This window comes from Numida meleagris, chromosome 3 (assembly GCF_002078875.1).
Source record: "Numida meleagris isolate 19003 breed g44 Domestic line chromosome 3, NumMel1.0, whole genome shotgun sequence".
Taxonomy (NCBI): domain Eukaryota; kingdom Metazoa; phylum Chordata; class Aves; order Galliformes; family Numididae; genus Numida; species Numida meleagris.
Genome location: NC_034411.1, coordinates 71,380,634 through 71,406,192, shown reverse-complemented (window position 1 = coordinate 71,406,192; position 25,559 = coordinate 71,380,634). Strand labels below are relative to the sequence as shown.

Here is a 25,559-nt window from a genome sequence, read left to right as displayed (position 1 = left end):
GCAAAGGCCACAATGTATGTTTTTTTTCTATCTTACCAAAGTGGTTTGGACTTTACTAACCTAATCTTTTACAAAAATGACTTGAACAGTAACAAATGCAAGTAGCCTACCTGGCTACATACAGACACACTTCTGTTTCATTGAATGAGCTGCAAACTGCAGAGGGATATTATCTACAAAACTGAGTTCACTTTTTTTTTAATGGCTCAGTTTTTTGAGTTGAGACCTTACAGAGCAAAGCTTTTCTAGAACTCCCCTCCAGTATTTTAAACCAGTGAGAGACGTGTTGTTTCAGGAAAGGAGAAGCTGGACAACAACGGTACTTCACTTTATTTTATTGTTCAATTTGTATAGTTGGGCGAGTCAGCATTCTTATTCAAAATGAAGTTGTACAGAAATTATTTGGAAACAAAGTTATCTAAAAATCATTACGTTTGATTTAGGCCAATTCCTGACTTCAGTGGGATATCTGCCTGAGTAAGGAACGCAGGATATGGCCTTCTATTTGAAGGAATCTCATTTTCTCCAGCACACAGTCAACCAAGGAATCCCATTTCAGTTATTCTAAAGAGTTGCTCCTAAGATCACATTTAAAATTAGCCAGTATGAAGCTCACCAAAAGCTTGATCCTCTTAAATAACCTCTTTAATGAGCCACACAAATTCACACTAACAGTGAAGGCAGACTAACAGTGTATATCTTTTGTACAAAAGAAAAAAAATCCAAAATAAAAATACCAATCATACCCCGATTTGTATTTGTTTGTGAAATACTCTAATTGTACTACACAGTACATGCAAAAAAAATCATTGTTGGTGTCTTCTTTTGTTTTTTAAATTCCAAATGCTTGAAATGCTTAGGAAAACTGCAGAATCACTATACATATTGCACTTTTCTGGTAAGTTGGGCTACTAGGCTTCAAGGCAAAAACATCCAAGTACATCTACTGAGTAAAACAAGTGTTTTTCTAACCCCCAAAAATGAACTGAATTTCCTTCCTGCAGTTTTCATTAAAACTCTAGCAACCATTCTTTGCAGATTCTTCTACGCTTTGCTCCTGAAGGACTGTTTCACTTGTTAGAAAATCCAGATTTATTAGAAGAAAAAAAATCACCAAACTCTAGGTAATTAATAGGTTCAACACACAGTGCACTATCTTCCTTCAGTCACAAACAAAATGAAGACAACACAGGTCATTAATATAGTTACACTTAGGCTTCAAGATTACTCTTAAAAAAAAAAATCACTTTTAATGGCAAGCCACAATTTTCTCAAAGCAAACCAAACCAGTAATGAACTATTTGTTTTGAGTGGATAGTGTTACCCTTTTGCAGCTTGGTTTAACATTTGATTCCTTACACTGAGAAATCTTAGTACATTTGCTCCAGCGTCAGAGAAAATTATGCAGTTTTAAAGAAAAAACTTTCAAAATGCTTGACACAAACAAGCTATTTACTCTTCAAGTTCTTTGTCAAAGATGTTATTAAAAAATTCTGTCCATTTCATGAACACAGGAAAGATCCCAGGATGTCTCGAGTCAAAGTGGTCCATAAAGGAATTCTTTGGAATGTCTTAAGATTGGCTATAACTAGAGTTCTGGCTACCGTTTGGACCCTGTTCTCCTTCACTGTTTGGAAGAAAAACAAAAACAAAAGCGTGTCTCAAAACAGCAGTACCATATCGCATTTCTGTCTTTTTCAAATGAAAAACATTTATTTGTGTAGTTGTACAGTAATTTCAAAATATTCCAATGCAGCTCCATCCTGAATTTACTCCTGAAAGCAACATTTCAAAGTTCCCATCACAGAAGCTCATGCATAGGAATTTGCATGTGCCGATTCCTAATACTGACATTTAATCATAGTAATTGAATATGACATCAAACAGGCATTGTTCTAAAGAATCAGGCCCTGTCATCGGGCCTCACATTGCTCTTTCTAAACTGTATTGATCAGACTCTAATTACATTAATGCTTTCCATGAAAGAACAAATATTCTCCTCCTGAACATTCAGACCGAGTACTTATAACAGAAAAGCCTGCAGTGCACAATCATACACTACACTTCAAACATATCATCATACATAAGACTTTAATTTTTCCATATGAAAGGCGTAGTAAGTAACGGAGATACAGTACCTGTTTGGAGGTGGTTTTGGTTTAGGCATTTTGCTAAGAATAGTAGCCATCTCTTTCCTCTCGTCAAAGTTCTTCCACTGCTCATACAGCTTCAGAATAACCCTGATTATTTCTAAAATCTGATTTGAAAGAAAGTACATTTTAGGTCATTCACAATAGCGATTTTTGTATTTACATAATCATTGGAAGCGTACAGTTCATTAACCATTCCTCAAACTCAAATTAGGAAGCGTAATTTTTGTATTAGAAACAGAGCTGTCTCCCATATTATCTGGTCTGGCCATCAGCCTTTTCCCTAAAGAGTTTTTTGGTTTAACTGTTGAATTGAAGCCTTAACAGAACCGTCATCTCCCTCCCACTCCATTTCCCTCCCACTGTATCAACCACTTCTCCTCCTAAAGCCGAATGGCTGCTTATACTTTATGGGAAAATAAGGACACTTGGCACCATGTTTGTAGCTAAATGACCATGGATTACAAACAAAGTATCTCATTACTGTTAGCGTTCTATATGAACCAGAGGCACAGCGTTAAAAACAAATGAAACCAACACTGCTCTGAATTCTTTACTTCCAAAAAATGAAGAGCTAAGAAGCGTCTAAATACTTTATAATAAGAATTGTTGAATTTTCAAATTCAATTTCCAGAAGCATAAATATTCTCTACCAGTTTGGGGGCTATCTACTGTCCCTCAGATATATTAATTTCCTGTTCATTTTCTAGTGCAATATTCTATATAGAAGGTGGATAAACTTAGAATAACCTCAGTTGGAAGGGACCCACAAAGACTGAGTCCAACTCCAGGTCCACACAGGACCACCCAAAAATCATTACTTGTTTCACCACTTACTAAATTAATAAAGTAGGCTTCTTTCCAGTTTATGGATTTTGATCAAATGCTAGAGTATATATCCTTGAAACAGAAGTTACATTTGGCTAAGAGGTCCATGGTGTTAAAACGTTAAAAAAATAACAATAATATTACAAAAAAATAATAAAATTCAAGCTTAGATTGTAATCACTGGTATGAGAACAGAGATGTTTAAACATTCAAACATGTTCAACATCAAGCTTATGATAACCTTATATGTCAAATATAGGTTGTCTCTCCTGTGCTGCCAATCTATTACCACTCTGCTTTTGCATGCCTGACATCATAGTTCACATAGATCTGATTCAGCATAGCATTCACACTGTGCCTAAATACAAGGCAAACTCTGGAATACAGATCCAATGCTGGGATATTATCAGTGGAATGAAGGGCAATAACCATGGGCACAGAGAGCAATCATAAACTCATAATCATCTGAAATTCACCATTCCATCTTGGACACTTAGGTTCAAAAAAGGTAAACTTAGACTGAAAAATGCATGCAGAGTGACACAGTGTGATAAGCGGAATGAGAATGGGCATATATAGAGTATGATTTTCTTGCCCGAGCTAAACGTAGGTTACAGAGGTATGCATGCATTCAGGAAGTCAACCAAAGACTTACACGGAACTAGTTAAGTTGAATAACATTATTGGTATGAGAACAACTGAACCTTAAAATATGATAAATTTATGAAGTGGATTATTTGATGTGCAACTTGCAGAGCCAGGGAACTCATCTGAATGATCTTGGAATACCCTTGCTTAATACTGAATAAAGTCTTAGTCCCTGTCATCCTGAAAGTGTCAATGTTTTATACATACAATGAAAGGAAGAAAAGAAGAATCCGTAGGCATGATGCTGAAATATGCATCAGAAAATTACATGCATTAAAATTTAAAAATCAGAATATTGTTCAATCTTGAACAATAAATAGTGGGAATTCTTTTTCTTCTACAAAAAAAATGCACAAGACATTGGTTTTCTATTTCAGTCTGTAAAATGGCAACATCAGCAATGCTCTGCCATTATGCATGGTCTTGTCTTTCAGTGCGGGGTGATACCCAAATGACCTGACTTCTCTTCTACTTAATTTCAATGGTCCATAATGCGATCGCTGAATGAAGTTCAAATCAGTATCACACACGTGCAAAACAGGTTTTAACCACAGCTAACATTTCTAGTGAGTCCATATCAGGAGGGAGGAGGTAAAAACAGAGTACCTTTTCCATATCAACAGATAGCTCAGCAAACCATTGCCTTGCATCCTTCTGCTGGACAACACAGGCCACGTGTAGGCAAGCTGCAAAGATCAGGTGACAGAGATACTGAACAATGATTCACTATTCATACATTTAGAAACAATCTATTTTTGTAAGCCAGGCAAATTTCTATAGAGTTCAGAGTTCTTCACTTCTTTGCAAACAATTTCAGCCAGTTTGCAACATAGAAATCTGAGGACTAATTATCTGATTTTTCTTCAAGACTTTCTAACTTGCAAGGTTATACTGTCAGTACTGTACGAAATACAAACTGGAGAAGCTTATGAGAGGATTCTAAGGAATGCTTGTTGATGAGACAGAGTACAGAAGGCATCTATTTAAATGTGAGACGTTACTTGTGTTACTTACCTAGAGCTATCATGAAAGGAGGGTACAGCAGACAAAGATCAGTTCTATACGTGTCATTCACTATCCTCCTGTGCAAACAAAGAGAGCAGAAGATCTCCTTTAGACTACATGATTCATAAACTGCTGCCAGTTCATAAACATTTTGTCAGTTACCCAAATGATAGGAACAGTGAGTCCGCAGGGCAAAACAGAGAAATAGCAATCTATTCCTCTGTAAAAGTCTATTAAAGACTTCCATTGTTTTCCTTGTAGTCGCAGCAGAAGTCTGTTTGGGAACACTGTTTTATAACATCATCAATGTCATTCTGCAGAGTGTGTTCACCTCTACCACAAAATAATTATCCCTATTTCACAAATAAGCAAGTTAGAGCAAAAATAAAGGTAGTATTTTTATTGTCTGTATTTGAGAAACAATTAAAGTGTTTAAGGAGTTCTGTTTAAACTATCTAAGAAACAAAACTATATACTGCTTTTACCAAAAGCTGATGTTAACAGAAAAATACCTGTGTCTATACATAGTCACCATTTAACAGTGTAAAAAACTGCGCTGTCAGAGCTGTTCTAAAAATAAAAACTAGAGTATTTCAAAGTAAAAACCATTACAGGGTTAAAAACAATAATTTAAGCCAGTGACATATACATGCGTAGGTTAACTAGTATACCCCTTGTATTATTTAGCCTGCTTAGCCATCTCTGAGGCATAACCGTCAAACACTCGCTTTCTTGCTGAAAGGAAGCACTAAAATTAACCGCTCTCTTCATTACCATGCAAGAGGTAGCAGCATGTCTTCTTGGCCCATATCTTGCACGTATTGGAGCAAAGGTCTATAAGGATGATACACTATCAAACAGCAGTCCTAGGAAAAATGTCAACAGGATAAAAGTTAGATTACAACGCGGAACGTGTTGTCAGTTCACGTTAAAAACATTTGATTTACAAATCAATTCCTGTACTTTTAAAGCAGCATTGTGACACCTAACCCTGCCATAATGAGGGCACTGCTCTCTCTGGAATACCATTATACAGCATGGATGCCAGTCTGTCAATGTCTTTTCCCCAAGAGACACAGAAAGCCACATCTGCAGCACAGTGAAACCTCATTTGCTTACAAACCCGTAATTCCCACTTGGAAATACAAAACACTGCCAGAAAGCAGTCTGTCGCTAAATACCATACATGGAAAGCATGCCAAAATAATTGACACTAGTTTGGAAAGCGGAAAAAAATTTTCCAGGTCTTTGAATTCCTCCTTTCCAGGTCCAGGTTGGTGTATGCAAGAAGGAATAACCCTCACTGAAAGCAGTCAACTGTATGGATATTATAGGGAAAAGCTGCATCCAATCCAACTGTGGAAACTTGGTGCTACTTTACCTGAACCCCCTAAGTCTGGGCTGCACCCTTTCAGCTTCCCCATAAAACAGAGCAATGGGATAGTAACCCTTATTAAAAGCAGGTATAGCTCCTTTCCTTTAAAGTGCCTACAAGAAAATGTAACGTTGTACTCCTTTCATGCACCACCCTAATAGGTATGCCACCGCCTCAGAAAGTGTGAGGAGCTACATTCAGTTTCTTGCTCACAGCATTCAAACCCACATCTGACTTGCTAGCAGATTACTCTGATTACTAAGTTACAGACCAGCCTGAGTGGCAGCTGCACACACCTTCTGCTGAAGCTGGACCACTGCATAACTCTATTTTTTTTCCAGGCAAGAAGAGGGCACAGCAGGAATACAACTCCATGCTCTTGACTTGCCATTCATCTAGGCAAATAAGGACGCCAACATGCTGATCTCTGTCCCAGGACTTCGTAATATACAATTACCTCTCTTATATAAAAAGCAGTTCTGGAAACAGAATTTATGCTTTACCCTTCCCAGTAGTGAGCAATACATACTCGTATCCCCACTACTCCTAAAATCTGCATTATTTCTGTTGAGCGATGATAGCGTTACGATGAAAATGTAAATGTTAGACTTGCATGAGCACAATTCTAAAATTAGAGCAGGGGGAAGAAAAAATAAGATGACAGCATAATACACATTCCACAGTAAAAAATTAAAACCATTTTAAATAGGTAAAGAGTAAAGCAAGGTGTCAGTGAAAACAGATAAACTCACCTACCATTAATTCTAAGAGATAGAATTCACATTCTAGTATCTGCAAAGAAGCAAAAACACAGTTAAACAGCAGCATGTTTCGGACAGCAGAAAGAACTAACTGGCATCTGGCTTAACATCATGAATGCAAAGGAATTCTCAACACCTGTAGTTTCATATGAAATGCATTCAGGAGTGTTGGAAATACAAAAGCAAGCAAAAACAAAATTATGATTAAGTATTGCCTTACCACCATTATAATTTAACCCCAGTCATAATAACAATGCATTTGAATGTTTCGTGTCAGGCTAACTGTGAATGACTATTTTATTGGCTGTAGTTGTCTGACTTGCTTTAACACCTGGTAGAAGAAATCTGTTCACAGTTTATAAATGCTTAACAGCAATACAAGAAGCCCTTTTGTAGAATTAGAGTCTCTTCAGCAGATCACTAACATGCCAAATGGCCTTTTCATGTATGTTCATATTTAATTTCATCTGAACTATTCTGTCCAATTATAGCAATCAAAAAAACCTCTCATTTTCCATAGAGGCAGTGAAATATTAGTGACAGTGAGCAAAAGACTGGACTGCTTTTGCTACAGGAAAGCAGCATCCCAAAATGTATTTCCGTTTGCCTTCACATGTAAAAAAGCAGTGTGGTTTCACTGACGGCAGTTAAAATATTTTATATCCTGATATATTATTTGGCTTTCTAAATCGGATGAAAAGCAAAATCACAAAAAGGCAGCATTTGTCACAATTAATCTAAAGAATAATTAGAAGTGTTTACTTTCAAAATACTACCGCGTAAATCAATACTGGTTTCAAGAAAAACTCTACAGAATTCATTAGCACTGAGACTGAAAATGCCTTGAAAACCACTAGTAAATTTAATTTTTGAATAACAGATAAAAGTTATTTTTCAAAAAACATTACATTTTACAGGCAAAAATAAAACAGCTTCCTCTAAGCCAACTGTTCCTGTGTGTAAGCTTGGAAGCATCTCAGGTGCAAAGACTATTAATCTTCCCTGGAGCAATGTACTTATAAACAAGAATATTTTGGGGTGGCAAGGCTAAATCTCTTTTATTGTGATACCATAAAATATAGGTATTTTAGACAGTCGCTTTATGGCATTCCTTTCAGCAACTTAAAGAAAGGAAGTTATACAGAATTTATTAGACTATCTTTCTTGATTATCTATCCAAAATTAATTATGAGTAACTCCATGTATCAGTGTGAAAATATTTCCTTCTCGGAATTGAAAAGGACAGGATTTCCTCCTAAGAATTATTGGTCTTTTAATTCATTTTGATCAAGTTATAGTTTGTACAGCATACTTACATGGTTCATCCTATAAGGAAACTCCTTCGGGAAGGCATATGAAAACCTAGTTTTCACTACAGTAAAGAACAAAATATGTTAAAAATGATGTAATTACTACTTTAACTTCTTTCCCATTCTGTTAATCCACCTACATGGAGCCCTTCAGATCCACCTGGAAACACAGCTGTTTGCAATACAAAAATGTGGTTTTGAAAGAGAAAAATTAAGTCATAAGACTTAAGGTTCTGAAAGGGCAAGAGAAATAGATCTCGAACCCCCATTTTCACAGGCACTCAGCCAGACACTTGTCTAATGGTTTGAGCACAATTAAATCTTCTGCTCAACCCCTACCTACCAGCTGTAGGAGTTAACTAACTTCCTTAAGTTACCATTCACAGGGCCGCATGCCCGCCGATGTCACTGCAATCTAGAGATCACTTCAGGATCTCACCTCCAAGACTAAATCCAAATGGAATTTTCATGTGGGATTTTATTGACCCATCAACAAGCAAGACTGTAAACCATGTGACGAAGTCTTAGGAAAGTGAGATGGAGCGTAGAGGAGGAAGGAGAAGGAGAGCCCAGACGAGAGATCTTGGACATACCAAATGGAATAACGTTCATGTACAAAAACAGGCTCAAATTCAAAGCAAAAAGCCAGTTAAACACACTGCAGATAAATGTCTTAGGCACTGGACTATCACTTTTCAAGGGTGTTTTTCTCCTTTAGTTTTCCCACTCAAAAGCAGCTATTTAGGCATATGATACAGTTCAAGATGCTCTTGCCTTCAAGACAATGCCCAAACATACCTATATCCTCAGTTTTCTAGCTTATTATGATCCCTGATACAGATCATTTAGATACTTAAGTAACCTTATGTATTTTACAAGAATAGGTGCTCGGCGCGCTATTAAGAATCATGTTAAGTGGCAAAACTAGAGTAAAATCAGATTACCAAGCAAAGAAAATGAAGTACAATTGAGGATGTAGATTTGAGATTTCTACATGTGAGACGTAAAAATTATTTTAAGTCCCTGGCCGTCACAGAAAAACAAGTAACATTCAGCGTCCTGGAAATAGATAGCACTGCTTAACTTAATGACAGACAGTAAACTATGAATTGATGCTACTTCCAGGAAATCTGTATGCCACTCACTTTGAAAGACCACATCAGTCCTCTGGATGGAAAACTTCAACATGTAGACCTGTGGTGGGTTTTACTAGAAAAGTTGCTGCAGGCCAGTAAGACTAGCCCGCTGGTTGGAAATTTTAATTATTTCAAGATAACTGAAGAATAAATATAACAGACATCTCAAGTAGCATGCAAGTTATAGAGACACATAGTGAAAAATAAACTACTTTGAGGGGGAAAAATTGAGACATTTTTTTTCCTGCACAGCAAGCTGGAGACACAACCATATGAAATTGTCCTTTCAGTCAGCTGTGTAAACATAGGGAAAAGCTTTTGAAGAGCTTACAAGAAATCTGAGACTTCTTACTTACAAAGGACGCACGTGTTACTAATTCCAATGTTTTTACCTAACAAAAAGCAAATCAACCACAACTATGCTATTTTCTCTTTTGCTAACTTCCTTTGACTATTCTCATCTTTTTTCTCCTTTTCTCTTCCAAAAAAGTGGATGGGTACTGATGAAGCAGCTCTAGTACAGGAAGACTAGGTAGAATAAAAACACAAAAACACAAGGAAAAAGCCTGTTGGTTTTTGTCCCTGCTTCCGAGAAATGCAGAGTGCTCATCAGAATCATCAGAACACACAGGAATCCTAGGTCTGAAGGAAGAACCATGAGGGTAATCTTGTAGAGGACTCTGAGCCTCGGAATTTTCAGAAACAGCACAGTTCAAGAGTAGAAGTCTAAGTAAAATCAACTAAAATTCATCTAAGTTTCTCATTCATGCATCAAAATAGCCACACAGATCTGTGCTGGGAGATGCTTCTATTATAAAAATAGCAACCCTTACTGCTAAATCTAGTACTGGTCTTGGTCAGGCTGGCACTGAAGACGTGTTTCAGTTTCTGGTGGTAGTATTGTCATACAGCCAGCCCCACGGATAGATATAGTTACTGCATGTGGAGGCTACAGATGCAGCCAGTCACCTGTCCCCTCAGCAGCTAAGCGATTTTGAAAGCACTGACCTACATTTTGAAGAGCATAGTGAGGAATTGCCTTTTGAGAGCAGCTGGACCTTCTGGGTCAAATTATAGCATCTAGTTAAGGAAGCCATTGCTTTAAGACCTTGATGGTTGACATGAAATTTACAGGAAGTAGGAAATATAAGGCAAGTGGGAAAGAGAGAAAATGAAGTAATTATAGTGTGATTTTATTGTATCTTTACTTTATTTGTGAACAATATGTAGGTTATAAAACGTATATTTAGAAATAAGTATCGTGTGAAATTTAATTTTATGATGGGGAGAAAAAAAGGATTAAAAAAAATTGGGAGGCAAGAAGCCTACCAAAAATTCTAAACAGGTACTTCCACGGAAACATACCTATTAGAATAAACAAGTAAAGCCCTAAGTTTCCAGTTCTATCTTTGAATAGCTCAATTTACTACTCTAAACTATTTATAAGCCTCGGTATTCTATTTTTATTTTTATTTATGCTTACTATAAGCTCCAATCAGAATCAACCAGAACTAATAAAGGATAGAGCCTTCTGTTTCCATATTTAAAAACAGAAGTTATTTATGCTAAATGGCTTTAACTGGCTCCAAGCAGTCAACATGTAACCATCCATGACTTAATAAAAATAGCTATCATAAAAAAAAAGTCTAACCTCCCTACAGAGATACCTAGCTATAGTATAATGAAAATCACTAATACTTACACACAGAAGTAGCAGCAGAAATCAACCTTGTATTTGAAACAACACCAAACTCCTGAAGAAAAAGAGGGTAAAATGAGGTGAACCACCAGAAATACTGCTTATCCACACTATTATCAAATTTAAATAGCCCCTTACTAAAATGGGCTTTGTTATGCAGTATTTCTTTTTTTTCCCACCCCTTTCAATTCTTTTTTTTTTTTTAAATAGGTGAACAGAGTAAATTACATGATCAAGGTAAAAAGATTTTTTTTTCATTTATTACTTTGTTGTTTGGGTTATCAAGAATGAGGAATAGTAAACATATATGAAAGGTACTATAGCCACAATACCTGAAGATTAGTTTGCTAACACCCTACACATAAGACAGTCAAAAGAGCTTCAATAAGGTGTGCTGGTTTTATCCCAATTGGACAAAAAAACATGTCTATAAACCTGTCATTAACTAACTTTTTAAATTATGTTTCCATGAAGCCTTAGGTTCTCCATTGAGGCAGCCAGCAAGTCAAAAATTTCTACTTAAAACTTCCTTTTGGAGATGCACCAGAATCATTACTACAATTTCTGCCTTCTGAAGTTGCAGAAGCCTTAGCATCAGGAAGGCTGTGCTACCTTTTAATATTCATTCTAAGAGTGTAAGTGGAAGATTTTCCTTATATGAGTAGACTTCATCAAAGGCTTAATCAACAGGCTGATAAAAAAAAAATACTCTCTCCAATGTTCTGTGCCTTTCTCCTTTCCTTTATCTCTTCCAAACACTGGAAGGTATCAGAGCTTTTGTACAGATAACAGTACCACACATGAACATCAGTTCAGTACGACTGCTTCTAGGTTCCTCCAGTAAAATTCATGAGTGCTAATACAGCACAGATTTGCCGATATGATTTTTTTTTCCATTATGCAGACCCTCCTCAAACTGCTCAAAAACCTCTTCCATTTCTTAGAAAACTAGGAACAGTGCCTAGCTGATGCTAACTTTTAGCCACTTTCAAAGTGGACCTTCACTGTCAACGGTGGAGGACTCAGGCCTTCTCACCACTATCCCTAATGGGCCAGTTCCTTCTCAAACATAGCACATGAGCTACAACATGCTTTTAATTCAAGTAATGAAAGTGTGGTAAACTCTGAGGATCCCTCACTATAAGAGAAGGAAAAAGATAATTAGGAAAAACAAATTTGTTTTAAAACTTGAGTAAACATAAGAAGGAAAAACACACGAGAAAGGAGACTCAAGCAAAAACTGCACAATTCAAGATATACTGTATGTAAATATGTAAACACTGTTACAGCAAAACAGACATTTAAAGTAATCTTTCCAATTTCCAGAGGCTCTTCAGGGTTAGTAATTCAGACAAAAATGTGAAAGATCAAATATTAAATAAAACGTTTGAAGGCCTTCTGTCTCCTTTTCTTAAATTGCTATAGAAATCCATTAAAAAAATACCCAGAAGGTTTAACCCCCACAGCATGAAGAATGACAAAAAAATGTGAAAGTCCTGAATGTTTTTTCACTCTCATACATCACATAATTTTACATTAAAAAATTGTAATACTTCATACCTCTACTTTGGATGCCAAAAACACACACGTAGGAGCCATTAATACTGGATCTATACTTTTTAGGGAATATCTGAAATGTTATAACAAAATTATAATATGTTGTTTCACACACGTAGAACGATTAATCTATTAAGAGCACCACACTTCCTTTTGAAAACCAAAACTTAAGTTAACTTTTACTAGTATAAAAGCTTTACACCATCCAGAAAACAAAAGTGGCACTATTTTTAATACAGAATTTAAAAGGGCTACCAAAATGTGCCTGACACGTTTTATTCCTGTACCATCATAATAAACAGTCCTACCTGGCATAGAATCTCTTGAAGTAGACTGTAGCAGTGGCAATAACTTGTTGTCTTAATTTAAGATGTTCACCTAAAGCCTGGATAACTTAAAAGAAAAAAAAAGCTTGAGTTGTGTTTTTACAAAACTTTGACACCAAATAGCAAAGGACTTCAAAACATGGCTAGTACTGAGGATTCTAAGGAGCAGCAACACAACCTTCCCTTTGTGCTCTGATACATTGCTCGGGTGAGACAACATGTTGCTGCAAACCTACAGACCTGCAGGTGAAGAAGTACTACTGCATCCTGAAGCTTGTGGACACCTTTAAAAAAGGAAAAGTAATTTGACTTCATTGTGTACAAAGCGAGCATGAACTTTAAGAAGATGGCAATGCAAATCTCAAAGGGTAAAGCTTGAATATTTCATTTTATAACAAAAGAAATCCAGATACTTGAAACGTAAGTCTGTGGCTTTTCAGGGCCATGCAAAATGGATGTATTTTCCAAACAACTAAAGCTGCCAACACAAACATGGTCATTAAATTTGGCAGAGGCAGCAGGTGTTAAAGAAATGACATATTTAGTCTAGGGAGAGGGGGTGGGAGACCAGAGGAGGCAGTCAGCTGCTCCATCACAGTGGTCCTCTGCCAGTTGGCCAAGAAACAACCCTGGTGTCATCTGTGCAGGTAGCTCTTGTTTGGCCTCCCAGGCAAAGGAAAGGTGCCAAGCAAATTAGATGCATCAAGCTGGGATTAAGAGCTGGAGCTGGATATGGAGAATGACAAACATAGACAAGCATAAGGTTGTTACTTGTTATTTTTCCCATAGTTTTTCACAGCCATGACTCCGAGAAAGGCTTGGCTGCATAAAGACTCCATCTTCTTGTTTTCCTCCCTCAACATAAACATCCAAAAAAGATCACCGAATATACACTTAAGTACAAGTATATATACAAGTGTATATACAAGTATCTATCCAGGAAGCAACCACTGAAAAAACATGGAAAAAGCAACAATTCCATTATCAATTAACACTATACTTAGTCTCCACTTAGTATACAAGAACTCCTCAAGGTCCTTTTTCCCCCCCCATTCTATTACCCCATTGTTTCCTCCTTGGGAATATCCAGGGTATGTACTGTGCTCTCTTTTAATGAGCCCTGCAGCAATTTAAAACATGGAAGTATCGAGGGCACTGTTGGCTGGAAAATGGACCAATGTGGGAGAAGAATCACCCTGACCAACACAGACTATTGGCAACATAGTTTTGGGGCTTTTTTTTAAACACCAAAATTAGTTACCCACTATAATTACTCAAAGCCATGTTAAGTCCTTTTCACTGTCATATCATTCTTTTCCTAAAGACAAAGAATGCCAGACTGAGACTAGCTTGCCAGTGATAGTAGGACTCACAAGCAACACGGCCAAAAAGAAGGTTAAGTCCACTAAGGAATGCCTATACGAATATTAAAATATTTATCAGTGAATCTTGAGAGCTCTTAAAGGATTTTTCCCTTTGATTTGACCACGGGGCTACAAAGCTGTCCTGCTACTAGGGCATCAGAAAAATCCAAATATTAAGCTAAACAGAATTCTCCAAATATGTTTCTTGTTCCCACGGGATTTTCAGGAGCAGTTAGGCCATCTGCTGTCAGAGAAAAATCAAGTGAGGCTTAGGGAAAAAAAATGGATAAAAGCCTAGAGAGATTTAATGAAATGGAAGCTTTTATATGCCAGGAAAAATTCCACTACTTGTAATAAATTTTTGAAAAAAAATTAAGGAAGCTATTGGATTATTTATTTCCTTATGTTTACCAAATAGGTAGTTTCAAGGTTTTTATTTGTTTGGTCTTTGCTTTTTAAGTAAAAATTGTCGGTTTCAATCCAAAAGTCTTGAGTAGCCTGTAATGCAAACATTACAGCTTCTGCACCAAACCAGAAAGAGAAATCATTTAATAGGCTTTTCATCCAAAAACTCAATTAAAACTCTGTGATCCAAAGAAAGTCAACATTAATTTCTCATGTTTGAATTGGTTTAGAAGATGATAGTTTTCCCTCTCTACGGTTCTAATGGCCACACAATCATTTGCTGATCTACAGCAATTGTTTCCAAATGGGGAGGCAACAGGAAACCACCCCTGTGGGTAATTTTCAGGTTGCTTTGGGAAACGACCATCTCCTGAGGCAGATACAACATGTCACAGCCAGGACTCATAGCCATATCAAGATAATGCAGAACATGGGAGAGGCTCAATATATCTAAAACAGAGTCCCCAGTTCAGAGGCAGGTGAAGAAACACAACACACACTGAAGGCTCAAATATGGCAACTGCTGTATGAGTTCCCGCCAGCACTGTGCACCCCGGACTGTCCTCTCCATGGAAGTATCCTTCCTGGCTACAGAAGGGGCAACAGCCCAGCATCACCATCCCCTCCAGGGCACGCTGTGTTCACAAAAATACACACGCACAGGTCACGCAGCAGCAAAGCCTTCTTCCAGCTACCATGGATCAGGAACCCTTCCTTTAAAGGAGGTGAGGAGCACCAAGGAAAAAAGATTCTGAGAACCACAAACAATTTAACTTATCTATGAGGGCAGCTCCAGAAGTAACTTATCTATGAGAGATGCTTCTCCTATTTTATTATGTTGGCTTGTGATATCAAAGGTAGATATTGGTGGTACGATAGCAGAGGCTGAACTTTCCCAACAATACTCTGTTACATTTTGTTGCTGTGCTGTGATGGCAGCAGAGGGACAGTCTGATACAATGGTGTCTGACATGGAAGTATGTATGAAGCAAAGGTGTGGAATTGTACTCCTCCATGAATAAAAATGGCACCCTCTGACATTCATTGATACCTGCTGAACATTCATGGAAATCAAATACTGGATGTGAGCACAGTGAGGCAGTGGGTGGTGCGTTTCAGCAGTGACAACAGTGATGTGAAGGATCTAGTGCTTGATCTAGCAGCTGGCAACCCTGCCTGCAGCAGGGGGTTTGGAACTAGATGATATCTGAAGTCCCTTCCAACCCAAGCCATTCTATGATTCTATGACAAGCCATGTTCCAGACAGCCGTGCATAGCTGTCACACTACAAAAGAATAGCGTCTCTATCAACTTATCTGCATAAATTGACAGATTACAATGAGGGAACTATGTGCAAAGCTGAATATTGGCTTCAATGCACTGGAAGCAATGCTGGTAATATTGCACTATCGCAAAGTTTGTGCCAGGTGGGCCCCACAAATGCTCACACAGGCACAGAAAGAATACTGTGTGCAAGTTTGTCAGGATCTATTGAATCAGTATGAGGATGAAGATGACCATTTCCTGGATCACATCATTACTGGTGACAAGATGTGGTGTCACCACTGCGAGCCAGAGTCACTACAGCAGTCCAATAAGTGGCAACATGTGTATTCCCCATCAAAGTTCATGATGCAGTGCCAGTGGGTAAAGTGATGTGCCCTGTCCTTCAGGATAGGAAAGGGGTGACCCTCATGGATTTCCTGGAACCCAAAGAAACCATCAACTTTGACTGCTACATTGTGATGCTGACTAAGCTGAAGGCTCAAACTTCCAGAGTCAGCACAAAGAAGACAATCTTTCTCTTGCACCATGATAATACCAGGCCCCATATCAGTTTTGTGAAGTACACTGCCAATCTTGACTGGAATGTCCTACAACACCCACTGTATAGTCTTGGAATCGGTAGCTTGTGATTTTCACCTATTCAAACTGATGAAAGATGGACTGCATGGGCAATATTTTCTTAGCAACAACGCCATGACAACATCTGTGAAACAGCGGGTCATCACTGCTGGTGCAGATTTTTACAAGTGTGACATGCCAGCTCTACTTGATCACTGGTGGAAGTGAATAGCTAAGTGTTTTGTAGCTGAGAATTTGTTCTATCAAATAGGGTTGTTGGGCTCTTTGTATCTGCTGTAGTTTCCATGGAAATAAATAGGAGGTGTCACTTTCAGAGTGATCTACATAGTTTGTAAGTTTTTACTCAGAAAAAACACTGAAGTGGAACATAAAAAAGGACACGTTCCATAAGTAATACTAGTGAAAATTAACACAAATACAGTTTTTAAAGTATCAGTATCCTATTTGTTCTTTTTGCATTAGGAAGCTATGAGACTGGTTTAACCTCAAGGAACATCAGGAATTGATCGACCTGATAAATCATTGTTTGCTTGACTTGCTGGTGCTGTATAAGCAATAATAAAAATGAATCAACAGAAATTATATTTGGAGCATACTCAATTGTTGCAAAAACCATTAACCTAAGAGAGAAGCTGGGCTAAGTGCCTTTCAGAGTTACAATCCAGTACATAGGTAAGCTCTTCCAGTGGCTTTGGCAACGTCATTTAACTTTTCTGTCTAAAGTATTCATGACCAGATAGCTGAAAAGATAAGTGTTCTGTACTTCTATGGACCGCTATGAAAAATGTTCAAATAGCTGTCTGCAAGCAAACTAGTGCTTTGCAATATCCTTCTCCTAGGGAGATTTTTCTTCTTTCTTAAATGCCAGACAATTGCACAGGAAAGAGTTTAAGTGCCTGTGTAACCTGATAAACTTCAATGCAGCTATTCATAGAGTTAAAATGCTTTGCAGGATCTTGTCTTAGATAACTTCATAGACAAGTCCCAAACTCTTTAGGCAAATAGGCTGCAGACAACACTGTGCAATTTAAGAGCCACCCACTGCTGGGGAATCAGTCACATGGGCCAAGACATGGGCCACTGTGCAGGTTTCAAAGAACAAAAATAAGTTTCCGAGCTTTGCTTTTTAACAGAACTGCACACACTGGCTAAAATACTTACCACATAACCCACCAGAAGCTCACAGACCACAGTTTGACTATTACCGTTTGTCAGTGAGCCTCTAATATGCTAGCTTAGCAGCTTCTCCTTGCTTCTCTTAGTTTTCTTATAAGAATCTCCTAAAAATCAGAATTGTATTGTGTTTTGCCTTACCGCAGGTTAAGGCACTACATATGCAGCCAGCTTATATGTAATTTCTCCTGAGCTAATACAGTTAACTGAATGACAATGCTGTAGGCATTACAACTCTTTGTTAAAACACATTGTGAAAGTATATGCAATGCAGTAAAGAAAACCACATCGTCTAAGCCACTTACATCTGGACACAGCAGATACTATACAATTATACGGCACAAATAAAAGTAAAACAATTTTACCATTAGTAAAAAATATCTGTAGCTTCCAATATTCTTCTTCAGTCAGAAATTTCAAGTCTTTTTGGCGTTCCTTCAACAGATCTTGTTTATCCAAAATCCATTGTAAACTGAAGGGAATGAAAATACAGTAAGTCTTAATCAGTGCTACACTGCATCCTGCGCCAACAGACTACACTTGAGGGCTAAGGCCCAGTGACCTTTAGCCAAGCCACGGGCAATCTCCTCAAGCAAATATTCTCTAGAGGTTTACAAGTTAGACATCTGCAAAAACACCAGCAGGGACTGAGATCGGCCTTCAGCTGTACAGAATTAAACCGACTGCAGAGAAGTTGTGATTACTTGAAAGCTTTATGCTATATTTAGTCCATCCAAGGCACCCATTTAAAACCCAGCGTACTCAGAATGCAGTATTCTGACACAGCCCAACCCTCAACGTGCCACAGCTGAAGATAAATATATCCCACCCGCGGACCCCAGCTGCCCCGTGGCTGGCACCGAGCGCCTGGGACACACGCACACGTACCGGCCGCCGCTCCAGCACCGCCCAGCAGCCCAAACAGCGCCCAAGTTCCCCTCGCTGACTGCCGCCCAGCCAGGTCACTTCCACCACCCCCAGCCGAGGCCACTCACAGCGGCAGGCCGGGCCCCAACGGCCGGGCCGGGCCGCTCCGGGCTCCCTCCCGCCCGTCCCGCCCCGCGCCTCCCGTCCGCACCGCAGGCCCCCACGGCCCCGCACCCCCAGGCCGGGTAACGAACGGCCAAAGCGCGGCGCCACGCAGCCCCCGCCCGCCCCTCGGCCGCGGCACCCACTAGTGCGAGCTCTGCCAGAAGTTCCCGGCCATGAGGAGCCGTGGGAGGCGCCCGGGCCCTACGCTGCCCCGGCCCCACCGCGCCGCCGCCCCCGCGCCGGCACCAGGAAGGAGGCGGCCGCTGCCGCCCCGTGCCCGCGCCGCCGCCGCCGGGCGGCAACACGCGGTGCTGCGGAGCGTTCCCCCGCACGCGGGTTCCGCCCGGCGGGGCAGGGCTGGGAGGCCCCGAACCTGCCCAGCGGCACCGGGCCGGCGTGGGGCGCGGGTCTGGGTCTGCGCCTGCGTCTGGGTGGGGTGGCAGAGGCCCCAGGGGACGGGATCGATGATTTCAGGGCCTGGTAGGTGTTTGGGGGTTATTTCCTTCACCCAGCCAGTGTGCAGGTACGCCTGTGTATAAACTCGTCCCTCCTGCAAGCCCGAGTGTCAGGGCTGAGGGTGGGCGCAAGGGGGAAGGATGCCTGGACACCAGACAGACAGACAGCAGCTGGCAGCAGCCATGGGAAAGCCTCCCCGGTCCACCATGAGCTTCGGCTGGGGACAGAACCGAGTTCTGTCTGTGCCCACAGAAGCTGGCAGAACATCTGTCAGCAGTCACAGGGCCCTCAGCAAGGTGGGGGAACTCCTGGCTGTTCCTGTGTGCTGCTAACAGCTGTCAGGACCCAATAGCACGTGAAGACTGTCTTTGTGTGGTCTAACAAAACTTATTTGTTCCGAAAATTAAGTATGCCTTGGCTGTGCGCACACCATTGGGTTCTCCTCATGCTGTGTGCTCTCTCTCCATCTCCATCCACCCCTTCAAACATCTCCCCCTGCTACAGCAGCCTGAGCTGAGAGGCTGTTTGCAGAGCCACAGGTGAACATCCCTGCACCACCACCCATCATTGGGAAATGGCTTAATTCAGTGAAATGTAACAGAAGCTTTCCACAGTGAGCAAACACTGAGAATGTAATAAATGCAGTTCTTAGCATTTGAGAGATATTCCTATTCATTCAAACTTAACATTTGTCCCTACACTGACCTAGCACCTCTAAAAGCCCAGGCCCGGTCCCACCAGACTGTGCCCTGCTCTGTTGCTGGTTTTATAGCTGAGATGCTGGAGATGCCTGAGGAGCTACCAAGTGGAGAAGGATGATGCATGTGTCACCACAAGGACAGTGGTGTTTCCAAATTCTGGGCTTCACTGGGAGAATTAGATACGTTTCTAGACATGTCAGAAAGAGTCTAGAATTGAGATATTATTTATATGCAGGAATGTGAGATGACGAGTTAGGTAAGGAAGCAGAATTTGCGTACAACCCTGGCTATATTTCCCTTACTTCTCCCTTCACCATGCAAGCAGACTTGGTGGAAAACTGAAGCTTGAGCTCCACGAGCTTTCTATGGAGGCTCTCTTACCTTACACCTTTCTCAAAAAAGCCAGCCAGACATTGCAGAACCTGCTGAGTAATTGAAAATGCAAAGGGGAAAGCCCTTATTCCACTATTCCAGCATCACATCTACAAAGAGGGAAACCAGAATGCCAGCACTAGCACATGCCTTTTGATGGCAGCCACCTACAGCTGCATCATGCCCAGCTTGCACAGCAGCCAGGAGACAGCACAGAGAGAAGCCACTATGAAGCAGAGAAGCCTGCCATTGTTTCACTCAACACACTAAAGCAACAAAAATAGCAGCAGAATTCATGCTGCTGCTTATCACATCAAGTGGGCATCCCTGTCTCACCATCCTCTACATGCCTGGTTACCTTTTTCTTACTCTGCTCCGATACCTGTGATTTGCCACTTCATGCTGGTGATTTGTGCTTCTGTGTGCTGCAGTGTGGTAGGAAATAAAAAGTAGGGACTGGGCAGGAGTCTTACCACAGCTATTATAAATATCACTGCTACACTGCACCCCAGGCATAGAAGACAGCTTTGCTTGCCCTGTACCTAGCTGCACAGGGTCTGCAGGAAAGGGAGCACTGCAGCATGTTGCTAGCCTTTCTAACAGTCTTTACTTTTCTCAGCAGGACAGACTTTGTATTGCCTGACCCTATTTCACAGCACTGCGGTGGGCCACATCAGCACCGAGGTATGGAGGAGCAAACCCTCCCTGCCCCACAGACCCAGAGCTCCACTCAGCCTCCCACCCAGTGCCCTACAAAAGGACATCCTGCCACAGTGGAACATGGCACCCAGGGTTCCCAGTGCTGAAGGGTGTCCTTCCCAGCCCCCCAGCGTGTCCTTCTCCAAAGGTGCAGGGGATCCCAAAGGGGCAGTGTGACTGCTGTGGGGCCATGTTATATGGTGCAGGGGTTCTTGACAGCCATGTACAGTTTTCCATCCATGTTTCTGGGAGGAGATGGATGTTGCTGCTGCTCTGTGTGCCTGGAGGCCCAGTCAGGAGGTTCATGCCTGTGAGGGGCAGACAGGACAATGCTTTGCAGCCTTTCTCTTCCAGGAGATCACATTATTTACCATGTCCTCCCCGTGTGTTTCTGTCAAAACAGGGAAATGAAGATTTCATGAAACAGACGTGCAGTGCTGCTGTGTGCACTGATGTCTCCAGCTCAGCCCCCGACCTGGCTGCTGCTCTGAGGGACAGGCAGACATGGGATGAAAGAAAGCACAGCCAAGAACCTGCAGGTAAAATTATACTTTGTCGTATTTGTGAGATGAAGTTATCTGTCAGCTCTGGCTGATCTCTTCCCTGCCTGCCCACTGAATAAAGCCCATCACAAACACATTGCATACACTTACTAGTCCATCACTGGATAAAAAAAATACACAGAATAGTTGGGTAGATCCTTTTCTGACAAAATACATGCTCCTTCCAACCCATGTGTTGTAAATAGCATAAAAATGAGTGAAGGATGATGCACTCCTTTCCTTTCCATAGGTCCTCCTCCACAATAACAAACACAACATTTCCTTTAGCACTTTCCCTTAGTTGCACACACACCAAAACATTGTCACCAATGCTCTCAGGATTTTCTACATGTTTACGTATTCATCTAATAACCGCAAACAATCTGTATCTCCTCACAGATCTGACAATAAGCATTCGCGTCTGCCCTCTTCTGTTTAATACCCCCTCAGGAAATGAATGAGTGGTACTCAGATTTCCTGACTTTAATCAAGCTTCCACAGAACATGCCAAGAATGTGAGACATTGCGGGGAAAGAGAGGGGAACTGCAAAAGAAGTGTAAGTGGAATTGAAAACCCCTTCCAGCTTCTGTTATGTCACTTCTCATGGAAGCCTTTGTTATGATTTCACTAAGTTAGGTAATGTGACAGTTGTCTGCTATTTTTCCCAATCATGGTGGTCTTTTAGGCTATGTTTCGCGGTGAAGGAGGCGGACTTGAGGAGTGCTGACTCTGGATGTGACCCCACATCAAACTGGTAGTAACTATCCACAAATAATGTTTATATGTATGTTTGTGAAACAAAAATTCAGCTTCTCAGTAATGCACATAGCTGAAGATGAGGGTCCTGTTTCATTGTTTTTTTTTTTTTTTAATTGACAATTTTAGGGAAGAATGATTTATATTGGAGCCTTCTTTATGAGAAGCACCCTCACACCCAACACAGAGACACAGAGGGGGGAAAAAGAACCTAGCCAAGGCAACTATTTAATATTTCGTGTGGAAGTCATTCAGGATAAATTCATCAGATGATGAAAAGATCAGTTCACCTCCCAAGGAAAAAAACAAGCGACAGCCGTGATTAAAACCCTCAGCTTTGTGGTGAGAACTTCTTGGTGAAGGCAGCTATTTTGGACCCACCTGCGCTTAAATTCCTTTTGAGAACCGGCCCGCACACCCGAGCAGCAGCAGCAGCCTGTTATTGCAGAGGGTTTCCATTTCTGGGTCACGAACGCACGGCATTTAACCCCACCTCCTCTCACTAAAGCGCACACAGCGGGAACATATGCGGCGCGGAGCATCACATCAGTCTTACGTCGGGCTGATGTTCGCCTGGGGACAGCTCCTCGGCCCGGCGGCTCGAGGGGATCGGTGCGGGGCTGCACACGGGGGCCGAGCTCGCGTGGGCCCCGGGGCTGCCTTGGGAGTGCTGGCTTCCGGCTGGGCACCCGCCGGCCCTTCGCTCGCAGGGGCTCCCGTCCCGTCGGGGAGAGCTTTCCCTCCTGGAAACAGCAAGTTCCCGGCGCCAAACGCAGACCCGCTGAAAGAGGACTTAGCCGCTTGCCCCCCTCTGGCCCCTAGACGATCCGCTAGCCACCTCCGTGGCGCCAGGCGAGGGGAGGGACGGGACGGCACGGGACGGGACGGGACGGGACGGGACGGGACGGGACGGGGCGGCCGCTCCCCGCTCCCCTCCGGCAACCCGCAGCCGCTCCGCGCAGCCCTGCGCACAGCTTGGGGGAGGCTTCCCCCCGGGCTCAGCGCCGATCACGTTGATCTTCATAGGAAATGAGCGCCGGCGGGAGCGGGATTCACCGCACAGCGGTGCGGGGTGACAGGCTTCAGGTGTTCCATGATGAAAACCCTGATATCGCCCCTCCCGGGAGCGCAGCCCTGGAGCCAGAGGGATTTTTGCTCTCCTGGAATTTCAAAAGCGTGCGAGGCCTCTCTCTCTGTCTCTGTCTCTGTTTTTGTTTTTGTTTTTGTTTTTTTTTTCTTTTTTGCACCAGCGGTAAACCTCGGCACGGCGCAGGCTGCAGGGCGGGCCGGGGTGGGTGCCAGGGGCTTCCCCCAGACCGGGCACGGCCCTGCGCGCAGCCGAGTGCGGTGTCCGCGTCCCCGGGGCGAGCCCTGAAGCCCTGGGGCTGCTCGGGAGAACGCGGCTGCGGGAAACCCTTCCCCGCAGGCAGCGGAATGTGCGCGCCCGGCGTTGGCTTCAGACCCCTCGGGGCACGCGTTTAAACGCAGCGGTGACAAATGCCCTTTCTCGGGCAGAAGTAGCTCTGCGGTGGGCAGCGCAGTTTAACACGAGAAGGAGTTACCTTCATCCTGATATTTCGGATGCGGCTTACTTCAAATCCGATTTTTTAGGAGAGTTCATTCTGAGAACGATTTAGAGAGGTCAGTTAATTAGAAAGACGCCCTCTTTCCAGTTAGAAAATAATAATAAAAAGTCGTGATAAAAATATTCAAATAGAAATAGCGTGTTTCCTGCTAGTTTGGGAAGAGATAATCTCTCCGTATATGTGTGCCTCCATCTTTCCGTGCGAGAGAGAAATTCTGAGGTTAATCCATCGCCTTCTCCCAAATGCACACTTGAATTTTCAGTCCTAAAGATGGTGACATCGAGGAAGCCGAGAGCAGCGCTCCACGGCAGAGGCGCAAAAATATGGAATATTTTTATTTAGATGTCATTTTAATAGCGCGAACAATGAAGAGAAAAAAAAAACATAAAATAAACCCACAGACTGTAACAAAAAAGAATTATTTCCGACAGCTGACACCTACACGTTTCTTTGGTTTTGTAACTCTGAAGCTGTCAGAGCTGATGCATATTTCAGCATGAGATTATACAATGCCGAAATGAAGGGAAGTACTTCGTGATGTGTTTTAAAATCAGTCCCTAAGCGTGTGAGTTTAAGCTTCACTATTCTGTACATACTTTCCAATATCTTTACTGGGAAGAAGTCATTTGAAACAGGCACCAGGGGAAGACCTTCCAGTTTGTCAGGCGCACTAATTAGGAGCTGCATACACTGTAGGGGCAGATGCGCTCCCTTCCCCGTCTCCCGCCCCCACCACCAATTTCACCACGAGGGGATGCTTATCAGAGTGTAATGAACACTTTCCGATGGGCACATTTTTGCTAAAGTTCTATTTTTTTTCCAGCTCAGAGTCGTGTCTAGAAAAGCAGAAGATGATGAAACCCTTTACAGCATTAGATGCTCTCATTAAGAAGCCTGCTCCCCCACAGCCCTTCCCCTCTGCACGGGCAGAGCCCATCTCCTCTCCCGTACATCACTACCAGCCAGCTCTGCCCTGCTCCCTGGTGCCGCTGCACTGAGATCTTCCTCCCAGCAGCTCCCATTGCTCATTCCCCTCTCTTCCAATGATGCCAATGATTTTTCTGAGTACCACAGAGCTCCTTAGAGCACCCATTTAAATAATACTAGTAATAATAATTAGTAGTAATAATAACAATAATAATACAGCCTAGGCTGAAATGGAAGGTCAGTGCCTTCCCAGAGGCTGAAGGACCGTGTGATTGGCTCAGTGCCACCACCGCCTTTAGCAAAGCAAATGGAACAGGAGCCCGTCTCCATGGGTTGTGCTCCCGGGGATGGTTTCAGTGCAGGAGGACGGGAGGGAGGGCTGAGGCCGTGCAGGCACAGTCCCACAGGGGCAGCCGCAGCTCCACATCCCGTGCCCAGCATGCACACCCCGGCTGTGCCCAGGAGCATGATGGGCAGCAGCTGTGGGCAGCCACCGGTCCTGTGCCTGCCCGGGACTAAGCGGCCCTTGGGAACAAAGACCCTGCCAGCAGTATGGGCTCCTCGCCTGGTTTGGGTTTTCTCTGCAGGGATTAAAAATATTTTTTTGGTAACCAACTGCAGAGTTTAAAAGTCATTAACCAGAATGATACTGGGTGCAGTTCAAGGTATCCACACCAGGCTGCTCACGAATGCTCACTGCTGCTTCTTGCTGTGGCTGCAGTCGGCATGGGGCACTTAGCGGCAGGGTCACTTGTGCGCAGCTGGGTGCCAGTGAGCATAGGCCTCAACATCTCTGGGTTTAGAACTTCAGTGCATGGCGCAGAGTTTTTCCCTTCCCTTCCCTTCCCTTCCCTTCCCTTCCCTTCCCTTCCCTTCCCTTCCCT

General features: G+C 42.1%; 1 protein-coding gene and 1 long non-coding RNA gene across 5 annotated transcripts; one reads left to right on the top strand and one right to left on the bottom strand.

Moving 5' to 3' along the window:
• Window positions 320-18,916, bottom strand: CCNC (cyclin C). 3 transcript variants are annotated; one of them, XM_021393218.1, is made up of 12 exons: window positions 18,779-18,916; window positions 17,969-18,075; window positions 12,778-12,862; window positions 12,473-12,542; window positions 10,916-10,967; window positions 8,084-8,139; window positions 6,763-6,798; window positions 5,406-5,497; window positions 4,641-4,708; window positions 4,233-4,312; window positions 2,139-2,257; window positions 320-1,627 (listed from the first exon to the last, which is right to left on the bottom strand). In XM_021393218.1, the coding sequence occupies exons 1-12, from the start codon at window positions 18,808-18,810 to the stop codon at window positions 1,573-1,575; spliced, it is 852 nt and encodes a 283-aa protein (XP_021248893.1). In that variant the 5' UTR covers window positions 18,811-18,916; the 3' UTR covers window positions 320-1,572. The 3 variants fall into 3 exon arrangements, with proteins under 3 accessions (XP_021248893.1, XP_021248894.1, XP_021248895.1); XM_021393219.1 differs by lacking the exon at window positions 18,779-18,916 and adding an exon at window positions 18,492-18,605; XM_021393220.1 differs by lacking the exons at window positions 12,778-12,862; window positions 18,779-18,916.
• Window positions 18,974-23,870, top strand: LOC110396720. 2 transcript variants are annotated; one of them, XR_002437204.1, is made up of 6 exons: window positions 18,974-19,115; window positions 20,787-20,848; window positions 21,267-21,402; window positions 21,805-21,962; window positions 22,092-22,160; window positions 22,292-23,870. It is a non-coding gene; the product is annotated as an uncharacterized LOC110396720 (long non-coding RNA). The 2 variants fall into 2 exon arrangements; XR_002437203.1 differs by having other exon boundaries at window positions 20,784-20,848.